Source organism: Lontra canadensis, unplaced genomic scaffold, assembly GCF_010015895.1.
Source record: "Lontra canadensis isolate GAN:19392208 unplaced genomic scaffold, GSC_riverotter_1.0 scaffold1, whole genome shotgun sequence".
NCBI lineage: Eukaryota > Metazoa > Chordata > Mammalia > Carnivora > Mustelidae > Lontra > Lontra canadensis.
Window position 1 is genome coordinate 66223386 of NW_022630995.1, and position 17060 is coordinate 66240445.

At 60.2% G+C, this 17060-nt stretch overlaps 1 protein-coding gene across 3 annotated transcripts in view; it reads left to right on the plus strand.

Moving 5' to 3' along the window:
* ZFYVE28 (zinc finger FYVE-type containing 28) overlaps positions 1 to 12219 on the plus strand; it is a 106033-nt gene extending 93814 nt beyond the window's left edge. For all 3 annotated transcript variants that reach the window (XM_032856248.1, XM_032856218.1, XM_032856224.1), the window contains 5 exons: positions 6822 to 6937; positions 8019 to 8135; positions 9451 to 9555; positions 11479 to 11582; positions 12024 to 12219. In XM_032856248.1, the coding sequence (XP_032712139.1) occupies positions 6822 to 6937; positions 8019 to 8135; positions 9451 to 9555; positions 11479 to 11582; positions 12024 to 12155 (574 nt within the window). In that variant the 3' untranslated portion in view covers positions 12156 to 12219. The remainder of the gene's footprint in view (positions 1 to 6821; positions 6938 to 8018; positions 8136 to 9450; positions 9556 to 11478; positions 11583 to 12023) is intronic.
* Positions 12220 to 17060: the final 4841 nt, after the last annotated feature.

A 17060-nucleotide genomic window follows, 5' to 3' on the forward strand; every position in this document is an offset into this window, starting at 1 on the left:
CTGGTTCCTTGCACCCTGACCAGTATCAGTTTTCTAGGTGATCTCCGCACTCTCCTGCCTCTGGTCCTTACTTGTTCTTTGGGTCACCATCCCCTCCCTGTCTGCGATGCCATTCCTCCCATCCCTGCTACACCATGTCACTGTGTGCCTTTGATGAAACTCATGGGGTGCTTTGCCCAGTGGCCTGTGGGGCACCGCGGCTGCATGTCCTTGCCATCCTTGTTTCACAGATTTGAAACAGGCGCTCAGAGCCCTTCAGTGGGGGGAAGTCCTTCTCATTTGTCTGACTCTGTTTTGGGGGCCAACTGCAGAACCCTGGGCCTATCCCTAGACTTCAGCCTCGAGTCTCAGGTCTGTGATGTAGTCCATCCTCCTGGCTCCCACACCACCTCCCTTAGGCTGGAGGGTGTGACTCGGGGTTCTTGGCTGGGAGAAGCATACCTGCCCTAGCTCGAGTGACAATGAGGGGCTGCCAAGAGTTGGAAGGCAGCTGGCCACAGCAGGATACCCTGAGATTTGAAAGGGGACACCAGGGCTCAAGTCGAATCTCCCACATCCTGGGCTCTGTCCTTCAGACTCCTGCCCCTGCCAGGGACCTCTTCTGGCCCCTGCTCCTCAGCGTGGTGTGGCAGCTGTCCAGCCCATCTCTCAGGCACAGCCAGAGCTGGTCCCCTGTAGCAGGGCCCATGCCCCCATCCCAGCCTGTGTGTATCATGTGGATATTCGTGGCTGTGGGGGCCACCCTGCCAGACTCTGCAGCTCCTCCCAATGCCCTGCAGCCCCAGCTTTGGGAGGTGTCTCCTAGGGGCTGTCGGGGACAGAGCTGTCATCTCACAAGTGGACAAAGCTGGACATGATGGTGTGCCAGTGTCTGGGGACACATGGGACCCACCAGGGCAGCTGTGGGAGAAACGGAGAGTCACCGTGGCAACGTGGGAGGCAGCAAGGCATCAGGTGCTCCCCAGCCTGGGAGGAGGACATGCACCTTGTTTCACAGACCTTCTTTGGGTCCCAGCAGGCTTGGGGTAACTCCAGACACAATGGACCTGTATGTTGCTGGGCTCTCCATCCCTCTGGACTCTAGGGAGACTGGCCTGGGGGGGCCTGTGTCTAGGGAAGTGACTCTGAGGGACCCAGGCACGCCACTCTGGCCATGGCCACCCCATCTGTCAGTCGTTGGGCTAGGAGGGCTCAGTGAGGGCCAGGGGCACCGGGCAGCGGGTCTACTATGTGTCTTCCCTGTTTGGGGAAACCACTTGTCCCTTAAACTTCTTCAGTCCTTGGGGCTCTGCAGCACATCCTTTAGTGATGAGGGGTTCACCAAGGCTTCCTGGCTGTCTCCCACAAGTGTTGCAGGACACTTGAACTCCTGTGTCCTTCTGGATGGATATCATCCATAGTGATGACCAGAAGATATTTCCAGGAAACCTGATCCCAGAGCGTGCACCCCCCATGGCTGTGATGGCCTGCCCCTGCCCCCAAGGGCCCATGTCTGAGTCCTGGCCCTCACCCTGGCCAGGGGGGACCAGACCCCTTCCCAGTGGTGTCGGGCAGCCTCACTCCTCCCCAGAACTGGCAGGGAGGGAGCAGTAACCCTGGAACCAGGACGGGGAAGCAGGTGGGCTTCAGCCTGGTGGACTGCGGCATCTCCCCACACAAGCGTCTCTCTTAAACGTGCACACCTCTGGGATCTCAGTTTTAAACCTTTTCACATAAGAGTAAAACACTACAGGACAAATAACTGACATCTTTCGAAAAAAACGAGGCTGCAGAGTGACTGGTTCTCGAGGTAGGTTTGAAGGGCAAGCGGAGTCAGGCCTGGCTGCCAGTGGGGTCACGGCCAGTCACGGTGGGGGCACAGCGGCGCACGGCTGGCAGGGCCATAGTGTGCAACCTCACAGGAGATGCCGGAAGGCAGCTTGGGGCAGGGAGGTTGTGCGGGGTGTGTGAGGTGGCTGCTGGTCACTGTTGACCCTCAGTCCTGTCCCTCTGTCCCTGCCGGGTAACTTTGGAGGAGCGTTTGGTCTCGACATCGTGGCCTGGGGTGGGCACTGTGCCCGTTCTGAATGTGTGCTCACACACGTGCACACGTGTTCTCAGGGACACGCACGTGCACACACAGATGTTCTTGTTCTCACACAGGCACATTCAGACTCACTAGAGCACATTCACACACACACACACACATGCACACACACGCGCACACACACACAGAGCTCTGCACTCAAGCCCCCCATAAGAGATTCAGTGGGTAGGGACCCCCCTCCCCACTGGCAGGGCCCCAGGATGCTGAGGGGAGCAAAACTGTGCCCTGGGCCCCAGCTCTCAAGGCAGAGGAGGTAGAAGACTTACCTCCCACCTCAAGGGCCAGGTGGCCTTATGCCCCCCTGCCTTCCGCCCACCTCCAGCCCCGCCCTGCGTGCTGGAACATGACCCTCACACATGCTCCTCCCCACTCCGTGCTCCTGTGGCCACCGCACAAATTGTGGGAAGAACGCAGCAGACAAACACGTCCTGGCAGGGCGATTTCCCTAGAGGTTTAAACACTGATTATGAGCTTAGACTCCCTTGAACTGTTCGAGCCATAATTATGTGTTTCGTGGGACTGCCTCTCCAGAATGCCTGGCAAGCTCCAGTGGGCTTCGTAGGCGGGAACCAGCCATGTCCTTGGAGCCTGGACAGCGCTGCCTCTGGCCACCACTCTCATATGTGCCCTGATGCCCTCCACATGTGATCTGCCTTCTCTCCCTGGACCTGTCGGTGGTGATTCTACCGTGCATTCTGTCTATAGGAACAGTTTCTGGGCCCAGCAGGGCAGAGATGGATCTGGGGTTGGATTGCCGGTTCTGTGCCCAGAATGGTTTCCCCGGGGAAGCAGGACCAAACTAGGGCACACCAGGCTTCAAACAACAGGAAGATCCCACGTCCCAGTTCTGGAGGCCAGAAGTCCGAAATCGGGCCGTGCTCCTTCTGGAGGCCCCAGGGGAAGAGACTTATCTCCTGACCCGGCTCCTGGGACTCCCAGCACTCACGGCCATGTGGCCTCATCCCCCGGTCTCCCCTCCGTCCACACACAGCCTCCTCTCCTTCTGTCTCCTCTGCTCCTCTTAGTGGGACCCTTGTCGTTGGATTTAGAGCCTGTCCGGGCAATCCAGTCTCAGGTCCTGGGGGTTTGGGGTGGGCACATCTTTTAGGGGCTCTCCCACTCCTCCTTCATGGTGGGGGGCGGGGAGTATTCCAAAGCTGTGAGGCGTGAGGAGGCTCTGCTGGTGGCTCCTTTCCCTGAACCCCATCTAGTGTTCCAGACAGAAAGTGTTCATTCCCACGGGGAGCCCTCTTCTTGTTCTCCCCCACATCTAATGAACGCAAACTCTTTGTCCAACAGGTAAAGATTGGGAGGTTAGTGAGGAGCAGGAGTGGGTGGGGCTGCCTTCAATGTTGGGCGTGCAGCAATGAACAGAAGAGAGGGTGCTGCCGGGCCAGCCTTGCATTCTCCCAGAGTAAGACAGAGTCAGCACACACATGCTAAGTCAGGGCGCTGAGTGTCCCAAGTTACACAATGCAGGGTAGGGGCAGGAAAAGAGCTATTGGGGGCAGGGGTCCTCCTTGTGGTCAAGGAAAGGCCTTCCAGCAGAGCATACCAAATAGAGGTGTCTGGGTCTGGGCCCAGTGACATCTATGCAAAGGCCCTGTGGCCAAGAGTGTGTTTGGCTTCTCTGAGACAGCAAGGAGGAAGTCTGAGAAGCATAAGTAAGTGGCAGGTATGGGAAGGGAGGTTGACAGAGAGGGGTCCAGATTCTGCCAGGGCCTGTAAACTTCAGTAAGGATTTTTGCTTTTTCTTGGACTGGAAAGCAGGGGTGGAAGATTGCAACAGAGGAGGGACATGTTCTAACTTCTGTTTGAAAAGATTCTTTGTTGTGGGCCTTCAGTAATCTTGGTAGGAGCTGCAGCTCCTCAGTGTGTCCCCTGGCATGTCCAGGGGCGTTTAGGCCTGCCAAGTCCTGGGTACTGAGCTCTGCTGAGGCCTCAGGTTCATCCTGCCTCTGTGAGTCTGCCAGGGCCCACCCTGTGGGCATGCTGAGCTGGGCAGAGCTCTGCAGGAGCCCTGGGGCCTGGTCTCCGGACAGTCCCCACTCTGCCAGCCTGGGGCCCCCTGTAGATGTGAGTGCCCCTCTGCGTTCAGCCTATATGGTGTCCACAGAGGGTCCAGTGCCCGCCGTTGGCTAGCACTCTGTCTAGCGACTGCCTGTGGACAATCAACACCCTTCTGAAGGGGTGGCCCTGGGCAGTGCCCAAACAATGGCCATCCCTCAGGGCAGGGCAGGCCCAGACAAGACCCCGGCTCAGGTCCCAGCTGAGATCCTGCTTCTAGTTCCGGTGGTCTCTTCTTTTGCTCCCCTCATCCCTTCGAAGCCGACTGCCTTCCTAGGATCCGCCTCTGTGTGGAGTTCGGTGTCTCTCTGCTGAGCCCCCGACCCCCGCTTGGCCAGAGTCTGAGGCTCCATGGCCTCCACTGTCTGTGGCAATCAGAGAGCTTCGGTGTGCAGGCCGCTGCTCCAGTCTCCGGGAAGACATCCCAGCCTCTGGGGTGCCAAACTGTGGGGCTGGGGCTGCAGAGCTGAACCCCAGGGGCACCCACTCAGTGGCCGACTCGCGCCACAGGCAGAACTGTGGTGCCATCTGCTGCCAGACGCGCTGCCTTTCTCCCCAAAGTCACATGTGTTCTGATGACAAAAGTAACCCTTGCTCACAGAAGACACTTGGGGAAAAGACAAACTTCTCCATAGTCCCGCTCCTCAGATAAACTTGGTGGTAATGACGGTCCCGCTCCTCAGATAAACTTGGTGGTAATGACGGGATGGTCTTCCCCATGTCTCACCAGGCACATACAAGGTCTTTAACTTTAGAATTTGACCTTTTCACTTAATCTGTCAACACTTCTAGCATCTGTCCTTCTACAAAGTGGAGATTGTGTGGATGGGACCTAGTTTGTTGAGCCAACCCACTGCTGATGGACATTTACCTTACGAGCTGTTTCCTGAATAGGAGTTTGCAACGTGATTACAAGAAAAACATTCCTTTATTTTTTGAAGTGTACACTTGACTGGTTCTTAGCATGTTCGCAGCTATTCACACATTTTTGTCACCCGATAAAAAAAACCCCGCCGTGTCCCTGAGCAGCGGTTCCCTCTCCCCACCGCCAGCCCCGCCTTCTGTTTCTATCCATCTGCCTGCTCTAGACATTTCAGATAAACAGAGTCACACACTGTGACCTTTCGTGAGTCGCTGGGTCACAGCTTCCTGTCTTCTCACTTCCTCCTGATCGTGCTGCACACGCGGCTCTCTTCCTTCTACAGCTGAATAGTGCTTCCCCGTGCGGAAGGACCATGGGTGTTTGCTGGCTTCTCTGTTGATCTATGCTTGGCTTGTGCCCATCTTGGGGCTCTTGAAAATAGTGCCGCTGTGAACACCTATGAGTCGTGTTTATTTGGGTCCCTGCTCCCAAATCTTCTGGGCAGAGCTGTCACTGACTCCGGGGATCCTGAGTGGCAGCAGACATTGCCCACCGTGAAGTCCCCACCCCCTTACCTTGTGTGACTCCCTCTCCTTGGGGGCCCCGTCCGCAGAAACCGTGCAGCTCAGGAGGAGACAGCCGTGGTTCATCATCTGGGTCCCACCAGAGCAGTGGCACGTCCAGCCCACCGCCTGCCAGCCGTGGCCGCTCCACGCTCCAGGGAAACACTTAAAGCTCGTTAACAAATGTTCGTCATGTTCGAGGGCACTGGGCTGGAGGAAGGGGGCCCGTGGAGCGCTGGGGCCCTGTTCAAGCCTGTGTCCCTCTTCTGTGGCTGGAGGCGTCTGTGCTTCTCCGTGGTCTTCCATCGGGGCCCAGCCCTGCATGAGACTGAGCTGTTCTGCGCATTTCTCCTCTGCGTGTCAGGGACCCACACAGCGTGTGAGGGGCTGTGATTGGCTCCCTTCCACGTCTGTCCACTCAGCCACTGTGCAACCTCTGAGCCACCAGGGCCACCGTGAAGATCGGCCACGTCTGCTGGCCACGTGAGTGTTGTGTGGGCAGCTCTCCTTTCACGCGGATGGTACCAAGTTCTCTTTCTGAAGTTGTGGACCCAGCTCCCTTGGCCCCCAGCCGTGCCCCCCTCTGAGTGCAGACAGACAACCCCAGATGCCGTGTGTGCTGAGCCAGGCCTCCTGTGTGGAAAGCAGACCAACTCCCTCCCCAGAAGAAAAAGGAGATAGTGTAGGCAGCTGTTGGCAACTTTTTAAAAATTATAATGAATATTCCCAGACAGATAGAGACGACAGGGAGAGCATAAATTAAATGTCAGGGACAAGGCTGGAAGGGAAAATGGGGAAATTTTCTTAGATTGCAGGATAGAGGGGTAGAGAGAGAAGAAAGGAAGGGAGAGATGGAGGAATTGGACGCTCCCACCAGGTGGTCCCACTCAGCCACAGCAGAGAAGGGAGTGCGTGGTGAGGGCAGGACCCCGTATTCGTAACAGAATCCCACATGTGGGGGCTTGGAACGACAGAAAATCACCCCCTCACTGCGGAGAGGCCAGAAGTCCGAAATCTGACTGGTCCACCCACCTCCAGACCCTGTGCCAGGTCCTTCCTGCCTCATCCAGCTCCCTCTGCCCACTCGGACTCGTTAGGGGCCCCATGGGATGCTGGTGACATACTGAAGCCCGGGAATCTTGGCTCCCGTGCCGCGAGAGTTTAGCTCTCACTTGTGGGCTTTCAGGCTCCAGAAGTCCCTGGCCATGCCCCCCATGCACCCCGTGTTTCCTTCCTCATGCAGTGGCTCCACGGACCAGGCCGGGTTGGAGGCCGCCTCCTCGACCACAAGAGAGAAGATCCGGTCCAGGTTCCATGGCAGCCACGACCTCATCCACCGCCTGTTTGTTTGCATTTCAGGTGCCCAGCTGCGTGGGCGGGGGGTGGACGGGTGGCGCCAGGCTGTGGAAGTCCTGGGGGCTTGCCCACTGTGTCATTTCTTCATGGGTAGGGGCAGGGAAGAGGGCTTCATTCCTCTGCAGGCCCCCCAGCTGGGACTGGGGAACCCATGGCTCCCACGGGGCCTTGGCGGCCCACACGGGGAGGTTCTGTTCAGTTTGTGGTTCAGGCTTAGTGTACCCCACCTAGTTTTGTCTCCCTCTCTGGGGACGGCTATACCGCCTGTTTGGTTCACCCCCGACCCCCGGGGGTTCAGAGGCGCATGAGCTTTTCATTGGCTCTCTGTTTAATGAACACAATTGTGTGGTTCACAGTATAAAAGCGTGCAGCACCCTCAGGCCTCCCACATGCCCTTCCCACCCCCACCTTTGAGGGCTGGGCTCCAGCTTGCCTGCTTGGCAGGAGCGCGGCCTATGGCCTGACGATCCTGCAGAATCAGGGTCGTGCTGGGGGGCAAGGGCCCCACAGCCACGGCCAAGCCAGGCCAGGTGGGACCAGGAGGACCTCGAGTGACTCTGAGCTCTGGTTTGCATAGGTTTGTGTCAGGAGTTGGAGGGACATCATGCCCAGCAGGTGCTTGGAGCCGTTGCTGGTGCACAGAGAATCCTCTAGAAGCACTGATTGCAGCGCTATCCTTGGGACGGGTCGCTGGGCTCCCATTTCGGTGGGAAGCCTGCAGCTTTTCCCTCACTTTGCTGTCCCTGGCAGCTGGGGCCACCCCCACAGAGCTAACCCAGCACTGCTTTCCACCCAGAGGGCCCTCATTTTCAGAGGGAGGAGACCTCCCAGGGTCTCTGCAGGGAGGGTGGGGCGAGTGCATTCCTGCTAGGAGGGGGCCGTCTATGTGATCACCCCTGCCACCAGCCTTCCCTGGACTCCTGAGCTTTGACTTCGGCCAAACTGTGGCCCAGGGGCTGGGTGGCCCCCTCTTGCCCTGAAGAACATGTGTCAGTCCTGGGCTGTGAGCTCTGGCCAGGATCACCCAGCTCGCAGCCCTGAGCCCCTGTAGCTGGTTGGCCTGACGTTTGTCCTTCTCTCCCAGGGGTGGCCGACCAGCTGCAGACGAACTATGCCAGTGACCTGAGGAGTATTCTCAAGACCCTTTTTGAGGTCATGGCCACCAAGCCGGAAACAGATGACAAGGAGAAGTTAAAGAAGGGTGAGTGCCCCCAAGGGCATGTCCGCCCTCCCCCCCACCGCGTCCCAGGCCACACACTCCCCTGGAGCACGCGAGGCCCTCCAGAGCCATCCAGCCTGCCTTTCCGTGGCCCACCGCCCACATGGAACTACCAGCACTGCCAGGCTCTCCGCTACGTACCAAGGGGCACAGGTCACAGGCCCCACAGGTGCCCTGGCAGGTTTGCAGGTGCTCCCAGCTTCCATGCACAGGCTTGTGTGTGCAGCACCTCCTGCTGTCCCTGCATGCCCTCCAGCAAGGCCGTTGACTTCTCAAGGCCAGCAGGCTGCGGGAGTGGGGTGGGGTGGGGGAGTGGGGGGTGGGGGTGGGGGTGGTGGTGCTGGACAGTGAGACCTGGACGTGGCACATCCCAACTGCGTTGACAGTGGGAGCCCAGCCCAGGGTCAAGGAGGGATCCTAAGGCCCCACCTCACGGGGGGAAGTGGTCACCTGGGACCTCCCTCACATGTTTACAGATCCCCACACATCCCAGCACAGACACACACACTTGCTCTCACACGCACACATACTCTAACCACACACAAGCTCACACTCACAGCTCTCACATGCACACGTGGATGCACACACACACATACTCTCATGCATGCGCGCGCGCACACACACACACACACACACACACACACACTCCCACGTGCATGGGGTGGGGAGGGGCCTCATCCCTGTCGGCCCTCCCCTTGTGCTGGGCTGAGATACTTGTTCTGGGCGAGCTGCCCATCCTCATGGGGCTTCTGGGTGCACGGGGCAGCCTGCCCAATTGGAAAGCCCGCCCCCACCCAGGAGGGCACATCCTGGTTGCAGGTGGGCAAGGAGCAGAGTTAGTCCGGTGTGTTGTCCCCTGCTCTGCCTCCTGGGAGCCGGGCCACTGGGCTCTCTGGGAATTCGGGGCGGGGCTGCTTCTGCAACATCACGACTCAGAAAAGGTAGGTGCCATGGACCAATTCTGTAAGCAAGGATGGTGGGCTCCCGGCTTCTGGCTCCTAGCCCCCGTCCAGGCCTGGTTTCCCTACTCCCTCGGGGGTCATAGCCCTGGGGGACCTTCCACACACAGACAGTGCAGGGGCTCTGGGGCTGGGGGCCCACAGCAGGGAGCAGCTGCAGACCTCAGGGCCCAGAGCCCAGCCTGCTGGGGTGGTGCTGACTCACCCCTGTGCTGGGGGACTGCGGCTGGCTTTGGGGGGGACTGACCCACTTCTGGTCTCCTGCGGGTGGGCCTAGCAGGGACAGGTGCTTGCCCATCAACCCCACCCCTTCCTCTCTCCCTCCCTCTCTCTTTTAGTCACCCAAAGCCTGCGGAGTGCAGCCTTGGAGGACTGTGCTCTGTGCCAGGAGACCCCATCGTCTTCTGAACTGGCCGCCAAGAGCCGAGATGGGGACTTGGAAGGTGCGTGTGAGGTCTGGGCCAGGCCCCGAGGTGCTGCATGCTGGGCAGGGAGTGAGGAGCCTGTCTGGACTGGCCGCCTCTCTGTCTGGACCCAGAACTCCTTCTGTTTCTCCAATTAGTGGTCCCTTCCCAGAGGCCCTCTGGGCCTGCAGTTGCCACATGGACCCCCTTAGCCAAGGCCTTCGACTGTGGCCAGAGGTGGCTGAGCCCACCTGTACCCACCTGCCCACAGGAGGAGCCTCACATGGCAGCTATCTGACATCTTTTTCATAGGGGACTGCACTGTCTGGTCACATGGGAGTCCCAAGCCCCCTCTCCCTTTTTAGACTGGAGGTCAGGCCTGCTGGGGGCCCCGGTGGCTTAGTGATCAGGGAGGGAGCCTCCCGGGCAGGCTGGGGGCACTAGCCACCCATCTGTGGAGAGGGGGTTACCCACGAGTTTTGAAGGGGCTGGAGGCCTAAGAGAGGAGCAGTGATGGGTGGAGGCAGAAAGGCCTGGCCAGGTGTCAAACAGGATCAGCGCCGAGGAGGCCAAAGCTGACCCCGCCATAGGCCAGAGGTCACAGCACTCCTGGTGCGCCTGGCCTGCTGGTTGACCCTGTTGGTCCCCAGCTCAAGGCCTTCCTGGTGTGCCCCCGTCCCCTGGGGGTGACTGAGGCTGAGGGTTTGGGGTGTCAGGAGCAGCACAAGCTCCTCACCTCTACCTTTCCAAAAACCATGCACAAGGGTACCTGACATAGGAACTTAGAGCCCCTCTGCTCAGGAGTGACTGTAATGAGCTGCAAGCTGCGAGGTCTGGCATTGCCCAGTGCACAGGAGTGCCTCTGGCCTTATGTGCCTGAGCTGGAGATGCTTAGGGGCTAAAGTTGTCATCCAGGAGTTCCCTGGGGCCAGCCTAGGATTCGACACGGGGTGGAGGGTGGGGGCAGCCAGGAGATACGGCCTCCCTGCAGGGTGGGGGTGAGCTGACCGGGCCCAGAATGGAAGGCAGGAGAGCAGGGCAGGAGGCAGTTTGAGGTCTGTGCAAGCCAGCAGGAGGAGGGGAAGATTCTCCAGGGTGGGCAGGAGGCCAGGAAACCCTAGGCCCTTCCGAGTTCTGTTTGGAGGCCCTGAGGGTGGGGCCTGGGGACACAGGATGGTGTCCACTTGAGCATCAAGCCTGGGGGTTATGTGAGACTGCAAGGTCCGCTTCTGAGCACACACTGCAGTCTGGGGGGGGATCCGATCTGCTCTTTCCCCCAGGCCATGGATGCTGGCCTCGGGGCCTGGCAAACCACAGTCAGTTTGGTGCCCCAAATGGAGGGACAGTGCCTGTCTCTCTGCGTTTGGGAGCCCGCTTCTCCCCGTGCTGACATGCCTCCCGAATTCCAGAGCAAACCTCCAGAGGCTTCCATCAGCCAGGGCCTAGAGAAGTCAGCTGGGACAGGGCCCACATGCGTGGAAGGAGGGGGTGGCCCCTGGCCTGAGCCTGGCCTGCAGACGTGTCAGGGAGGGGATGGCTGGGGGTCTCCCTGGGCCTCTAGGACCCCAAGAGCCTGAGAACTGCCCTGGATGGGCAAGGCTGGGGGGCATCTGAGGCTCCCACAGGGTGCACCTAAAGCTGCGCTGGGGGGTCGATCTCTTCGTTTCTCAGCCACCACCTCTGCCCAAGGGATCTGCCAGGCTGGGTGCTGACAGAGAGAAGCTAGGGAGAGGACCATCCGGGTGGACACTCCCAGCCCACGTCCTGAGTGCCGGTGGCTTGGCTGGTGGCACAGCACAGTTTGTCGCTGGGGGCTGGTGGACAGGCGCGGTCCGTGAGGCCGGCGGTTTCCTGAGACCGTAGCCAGCAGCGGGGATCCAGGGACTGGCGGGAGAGAAGGAGGGCGGCCCGCCATCACTGCTGCAGGTCTCCCTTTGGCTGACCTCATTCCCACTGTCCCAGATCCACCGGAATGGGTCCCTGACGAGGCGTGTGGCTTCTGCACGGCCTGCAAAGCGCCCTTCACTGTCATCCGCCGGAAGCACCACTGTCGCAGCTGTGGGAAGGTGAGCAGTCTGGTCGGTGGAGGTCATCCCTGTGGTCCGGGACAGGCTCTGGGCCTTCCCCTAGGCTGCACTGGGGTTCTGGAGGCCAGGACAGAGGCCCTGGGGACCTGACAAGGCCTCTGAGGTCTTTGTGCAGGGGTCCCTGAGCCCTGGGCCCTGCTCTGACCTGGCCCCCAAGAATTGAGGCCCCCAGCTCCCCCACACCCGGGGTCCCGATGGTGCTGTCCCTAGCCACTGCAGAGCTGGTGGTGCAGGGAGAGCAGGTGGGAGTGGTGCCCTGCATGAGCCTGGCCTTCTGGGGCCGTGACCCAGGCCAGGTTTTTCTGGAGGTCCCGGCAGCACGTGCCCAGGGAGGCCGTGGGAAGTGCCCCTGCAGGCCCAGGGTCGAGGGCTGTGGAGGACCCCGGCTCACTGCCCACGCGGCCCACCCCTCCACCGCAGATCTTCTGCTCTCGCTGCTCCTCGCACTCAGCACCGCTGCCGCGCTATGGGCAGGTGAAGCCAGTGCGCGTGTGCACGCACTGCTACGTGTTCCACGTCACGCCCTTCTACAGCGACAGGGCGGCCATCTGACTCGCCCCGCACCCCGCAGCTGCCAGGGCCCTGCGACTCCCGAGCAGCCGCTGGCCGCACCGGGATCGCTATGCCATGCCTCTTCAAGCTGTTGCCGCCACGGAGGGGCTGCTGGCCGCCCTGCGCCCCCGCCCCCATCCCCGCCCCTACCTGTGGGCCCCCATTCTCCCCCTACACGGAGGGCCCACGGCAGGGGCCAGCAGGAGTTCCGGCAGTGGCGGGGCTGTCTGGGTGGGGGTGGGCACTCCTCCTGCCTGTCCGTCCCCGGGCCCCCGCCCCCATCCCACCGAGAGGCTGCCAGGAGGCCCAGCCATAGTAGAAGGCCCATTCAGAGCTTGCCCTTGATCAGGGAAATGGGGTCACACCTGCGGCCAAATCCTGGGCAGATGGGGAACACCTCCAGGAGAGGGGTCAGGTCTCAGTTCCCTGGGCACTTACCCTTCTCTCTCCCCACCTGGAGCCGGCAGCTGCCTCCTCACTCCCCAGTGCACCATCCCTGCTCTCCTTCCGGACCTTGGCCAAACAACAGACATCTGGGTTATTCTCAGAGGAGGAGGTGCAGATGCACAACCAGCCTCTTTAGGCCCACAGGCACCCACTGCCCACCCGCTGCCACCGCCCCCTTCCCTCTGCCCCCCACCCCCGCCCGGGAGTGGCCGGGGCCCCAGGCTGAGGCAGCCAGCCGCCCCGCACCGACAGCTCAGGCTGAAACCTCAGGCTTCATGTTGCAGTGACGGCTGCAGCTCTGTTTTTAGAGAGATGGCACATGACTGCTTCTTTTATAAGAAAATCCAGCTACTGCGGCATAGTGGGCGCACATGCACAGAGACGGCTTCTTGGGCGGGGGGTATACAATGGAGGGAATATTATGTATTGAGATTATTTTTATTTTCTAAATGCTGTAATTCGAAGCCATTTCCATAAATCTCTTTAAGGATTGCAGACACTGGTTTCTGATGTGAATGCAGACTTCTTTTTCTGTCTGGGAGGCAAAGGTGTTCTTGCTAATACGCATTCTCCCCTAGGAAGCTCGGGGCGTCTGCACTCTTGTGACGGATGAAGGGCTCCCACCAGTCTTTAGGAGAGGGGTGGCCAGCCTGTCCCACTCCCCAAAAGCCCCATCCCATGCCCTGCCTATTTGTCCAGCCCCTTGTCTCATGTGTCCTCAGCTCTGCCCCCTAGCCTGTATGTGTTTGTGGGGGGGGGGGGCTTCCCCACCCTGGTCCAGGGCTGGGCCACCTATGCCTTCTGGAGTGCCCTGGAGAGAATGCAGGCCACCAGACTGCGCCCTGGGGTTGCCATGGCAATGGTGTCTTCCTCTGCTTTTGGAGGCTAATCCCTTGGTAACTGGGTGCCCAGTCCCTTGGAATGGGGGAATAGCTGGGAGGAACCCAGTGGCCACCAGACCCACTTTCTTTCTGAGAGGTAAAAGAGTGTTTAGAATTTGGAGGCTCCCTAGGAGCAGTCCTGAGTCTTTCAGGAGCAGAATAGAAGGGGTGTCCGGCTGCCCACCTGGACAAAGTTCCTCCCACCCCCGTGGGTGGCTGTAGCTGATGTTGCCAGCTGGACAGCGGTGCCTTCCGGAAGGTCGTGTGCTGGCAGGGGACGTGGGAGGCAGCCCGTGCTGCCACTGACCAGGAAGTCAGCCCCTTACAGGAGAAACCTCTATGGAGAGACCCTGTAGGGTCCCCATTCCTCTCCTCAACAGGCACCCACAGTTGTCACCTTCCAGACTTAAGATGTGACAGGCCCTCCTCATCTGCCAGGTCAGGCTGGGAGGAGTGAAGACCCAAGAAAGAGGGTCTGCCTGCCCTTGGCACAGACAGGGCCGCTCTCCAGAGGGAGAGTCCTAGGCCCCAGGGACACAAGGGAGCTCTGCATGTGGCCAGGAGCCAGGAGGCCCTGCATGTCAGACTTGGCCTGCCTTTGTGCACCCCCACACCTGGCTGCCCTGCAGGGAGGTCTCGGGCTATAGAAGCTGCCAGTGAGGGTGACTAGCTGTAGCGTTTGTTCAGGAATGAAGACGGTACTGAATCATGAGACTTTCCATGCTAAACCAGGGACATATGGTCACTCTACCCTTCTAGGGCTAGCCACACTCCAAGGGCAGAGCCAAGACCTGGTGGGCAGGGATGAGTCCAACACAAGAGTTTTCAGGAAGGTTCTAGGAATGGTCTGCTGCCTGCCACAATAGGGGCTCAGGATTGGGAATCCCTGGGGGAAGGGACAGGGAGAAAGCCAAGAGCTCCAGGTTTGGAATCAGCCCTTGCAAGCTGGTCTTGGGCCTCGAGCACACTAGCCTTCCTGAGGGTCCCGTTCCCCTTTGTCACCATTGCTGTGGTGTTCCCACTGCTGTTTTCTGAGCACTCTACTCCCCTCAACACTCTCCCTGACACTCCCCCGCAGGGCAGGATCCCTGTGTCAGGGGGAGAAACTGAGTCTCACGGAAATTCGTAGGCGGTGGCCACGGCGGAAACAGAGTGCCCCAAGACAGTCCCACCCACTGTGCCTGAAGAGCCACTTCTAAAGGCCGCTCTGGGGACAGGGGCACCACCAGTCTCAGAGCGCCCACCACACCCCTGTCTGGCATCCAGAGGAAGGCTGGGGGGCTGCCAGGAAGCAGGCACACCTGGGTCTGTCTTGCCTGCTTCACCCCTCTCTTGGGCTCGCTCAGGCCCTGGGGAGAAGGCCTTGTATGCTCCCCAACACCGCCACCACTGGCTTCTGGCAGCAGGCAGGGGCCCTAGGCCTGGCTGGGCCCCGCAGGTACTTAGGACCCGGATGCAGCCTGCCAGTGACCGAGTCAGAGGATGGACAGTCAGAACTGGGAGCACCCAGTGCTCTCTGTACCCACGGGACTTCAGGAATCCCTAGAGCAGGGAGAGCCTCCATACTCAGCCTCGGTGGGGTGGCATGGGGGTGAGAAGAAGGGGGACACCCTGTCCAGTCCTGCCTCCTCTCACCACAGAGCCCCCCCCCAACTCCCACACCCACACCCTGGCCTCTGGAGGGGCCCTGCTGCCCGCCCCCACTGGTGGCATCTGTCCCCACAGACATGCCCAGATACAGCCCTTCAGGCCTGGACCGCCTCCCCCAGACCACAGGTGGGCAGCTCCGGGCACCAGCTGTGCAGCCCTGGGGTGGGGTGGGAGCACCAAGAACAGGGCCATTTAGAGTCCTGGCTGCTGAGGAAGGTGACGGGACAATATCTCCAGGAGGTCCCTGGCAGGAGTGGGATGGGGCGCTCCCTTTCTCCTGGGGCTGACGATGGGACTAAGGATGGGGCTCCCTCCAGGGTCCTCGCTACAGCCCGTGATGGCCACCAGGGCGCGCCCATCCCACAGCCTGCTCTTCCTGCAGGTCTAGCCTGGGGGTGGGGGTGGGGGTGGGCACTGTGGCCACTGGAAAGCTGCCTGCAAGGGGCTAGGGGGCTGGGGGCCAGCAAGTACGACACACAGGCCAAACCCCATCTCTGATCCGTCTGGGAGTGGGGAGGAGGCGTCCTGCTTGGAGCTGGACACCTCAAACCACCAGGGCTGGGACTGGGGACTGATAGTCCCTGCTCTTAGGGTTCCCTGGACTCTGCAGTGGGAGCTGGGAGGAAGGTGAGCAGGACCCAAAGGGACTGCCCCATGTTACTTCCCTGACCCAGAGTCCTGGAGGCGGTTAGCTCCTCAGAGGCCACTCCTCCAGGTGGCCCTCCCAGACAGCGGCATCACCCCCACCCCCCAGGCTCACACACAGCCTCAAAGCACAGCCTGGGGGCTCTTTGCAGTGGTCAGGGCAAAACTCTCAGGGCCTCTCCTGCAGAGAGGGGAGGGGCAGAGCCCAGCACCAAGCAGTTAATCAAAGGGGACGTCACCCCGAAGACTTAAAAACACAAGCATGGCTCTGTCTTCTGCTGGTGTGCTCAGGGCGCCCCAGGGCTAGAGTCTGCCCCAGAGCTGGGCAAAGATGGGCACCCAGATGCCCCAGACCTTCCCTGCCCTTGGGGGCCTGCAGGTCCGGAGTAGGGACACGTGCACTGGTGAAGCTGGCTGGGCCTTGGTGGTGAGGGAGTATCTGTGGAGAATGGGGTGTCAGAATGCCCCCGAGGGTGTGAGCAATGTGGGTACTCCTGGCAAGGGCGGAGCACACCTGGGAGCTCAACTGGGTCACTCCAGACACCAAATTCCAGCTTTGTCCTGAGGGCACTGGAGAGTCATGGGAGAGTTCTGAGCAGGGCAGGGCATAGTCAGAATTGTGGTTGGGACACCTCACAGGGAGACGGGTGGGTGAGACAGAAGCCAGGGTTCCATGAGAGGTGGTAACATGCCTCCCATCACACATGGCCCTGCCGGGCTGTGTGGGCGGAGGTCTGGGAGGCCTCAGTGTCCTCCGGAGGCAGCTTGGGCCACACTTGCCAGAGCCCAACCCTATCAGTCTAGAAGCTGCTAGATGACCCGGAGCCCAGGGGTAGGGGTTGGGGTTGGGTTTCCTGGTCTCGGACCCTCAAGGCCTCCAGCCAGAGACTGGAAGATCTCCACCCTAAGACCATGTGTAGCAGCCAGGTACAGTTTGGAAGGCCTGGAAGATTTCCTGGAAGAGGTGGGGAACAAGCCAGAAAGGCCTAGGGCAGAGAACCCAAGAAGGTGGTACAGGGAGAGGGGTTTTTGGTATGAGCCTCAAGGTCCCTACTGTTTGTGGGAGGGAGACCTGCCCATCTATTCCAGATGTACTCTCCCTCAGAGGAGAGGGCCCACAGCCATCAGGGGCCTGGGAGCAGCAGCAAGGCTAACCCCTGCCCCACCTGGACCCGAAAACGGATGAGGTCGCTGGCCCTGAGCCATCAGTTTTCTACCCTCTGACTCAACACCACAGCAAATGCCTGGGTCTATACCATATCCCACCCTCAGACCTTTTTTT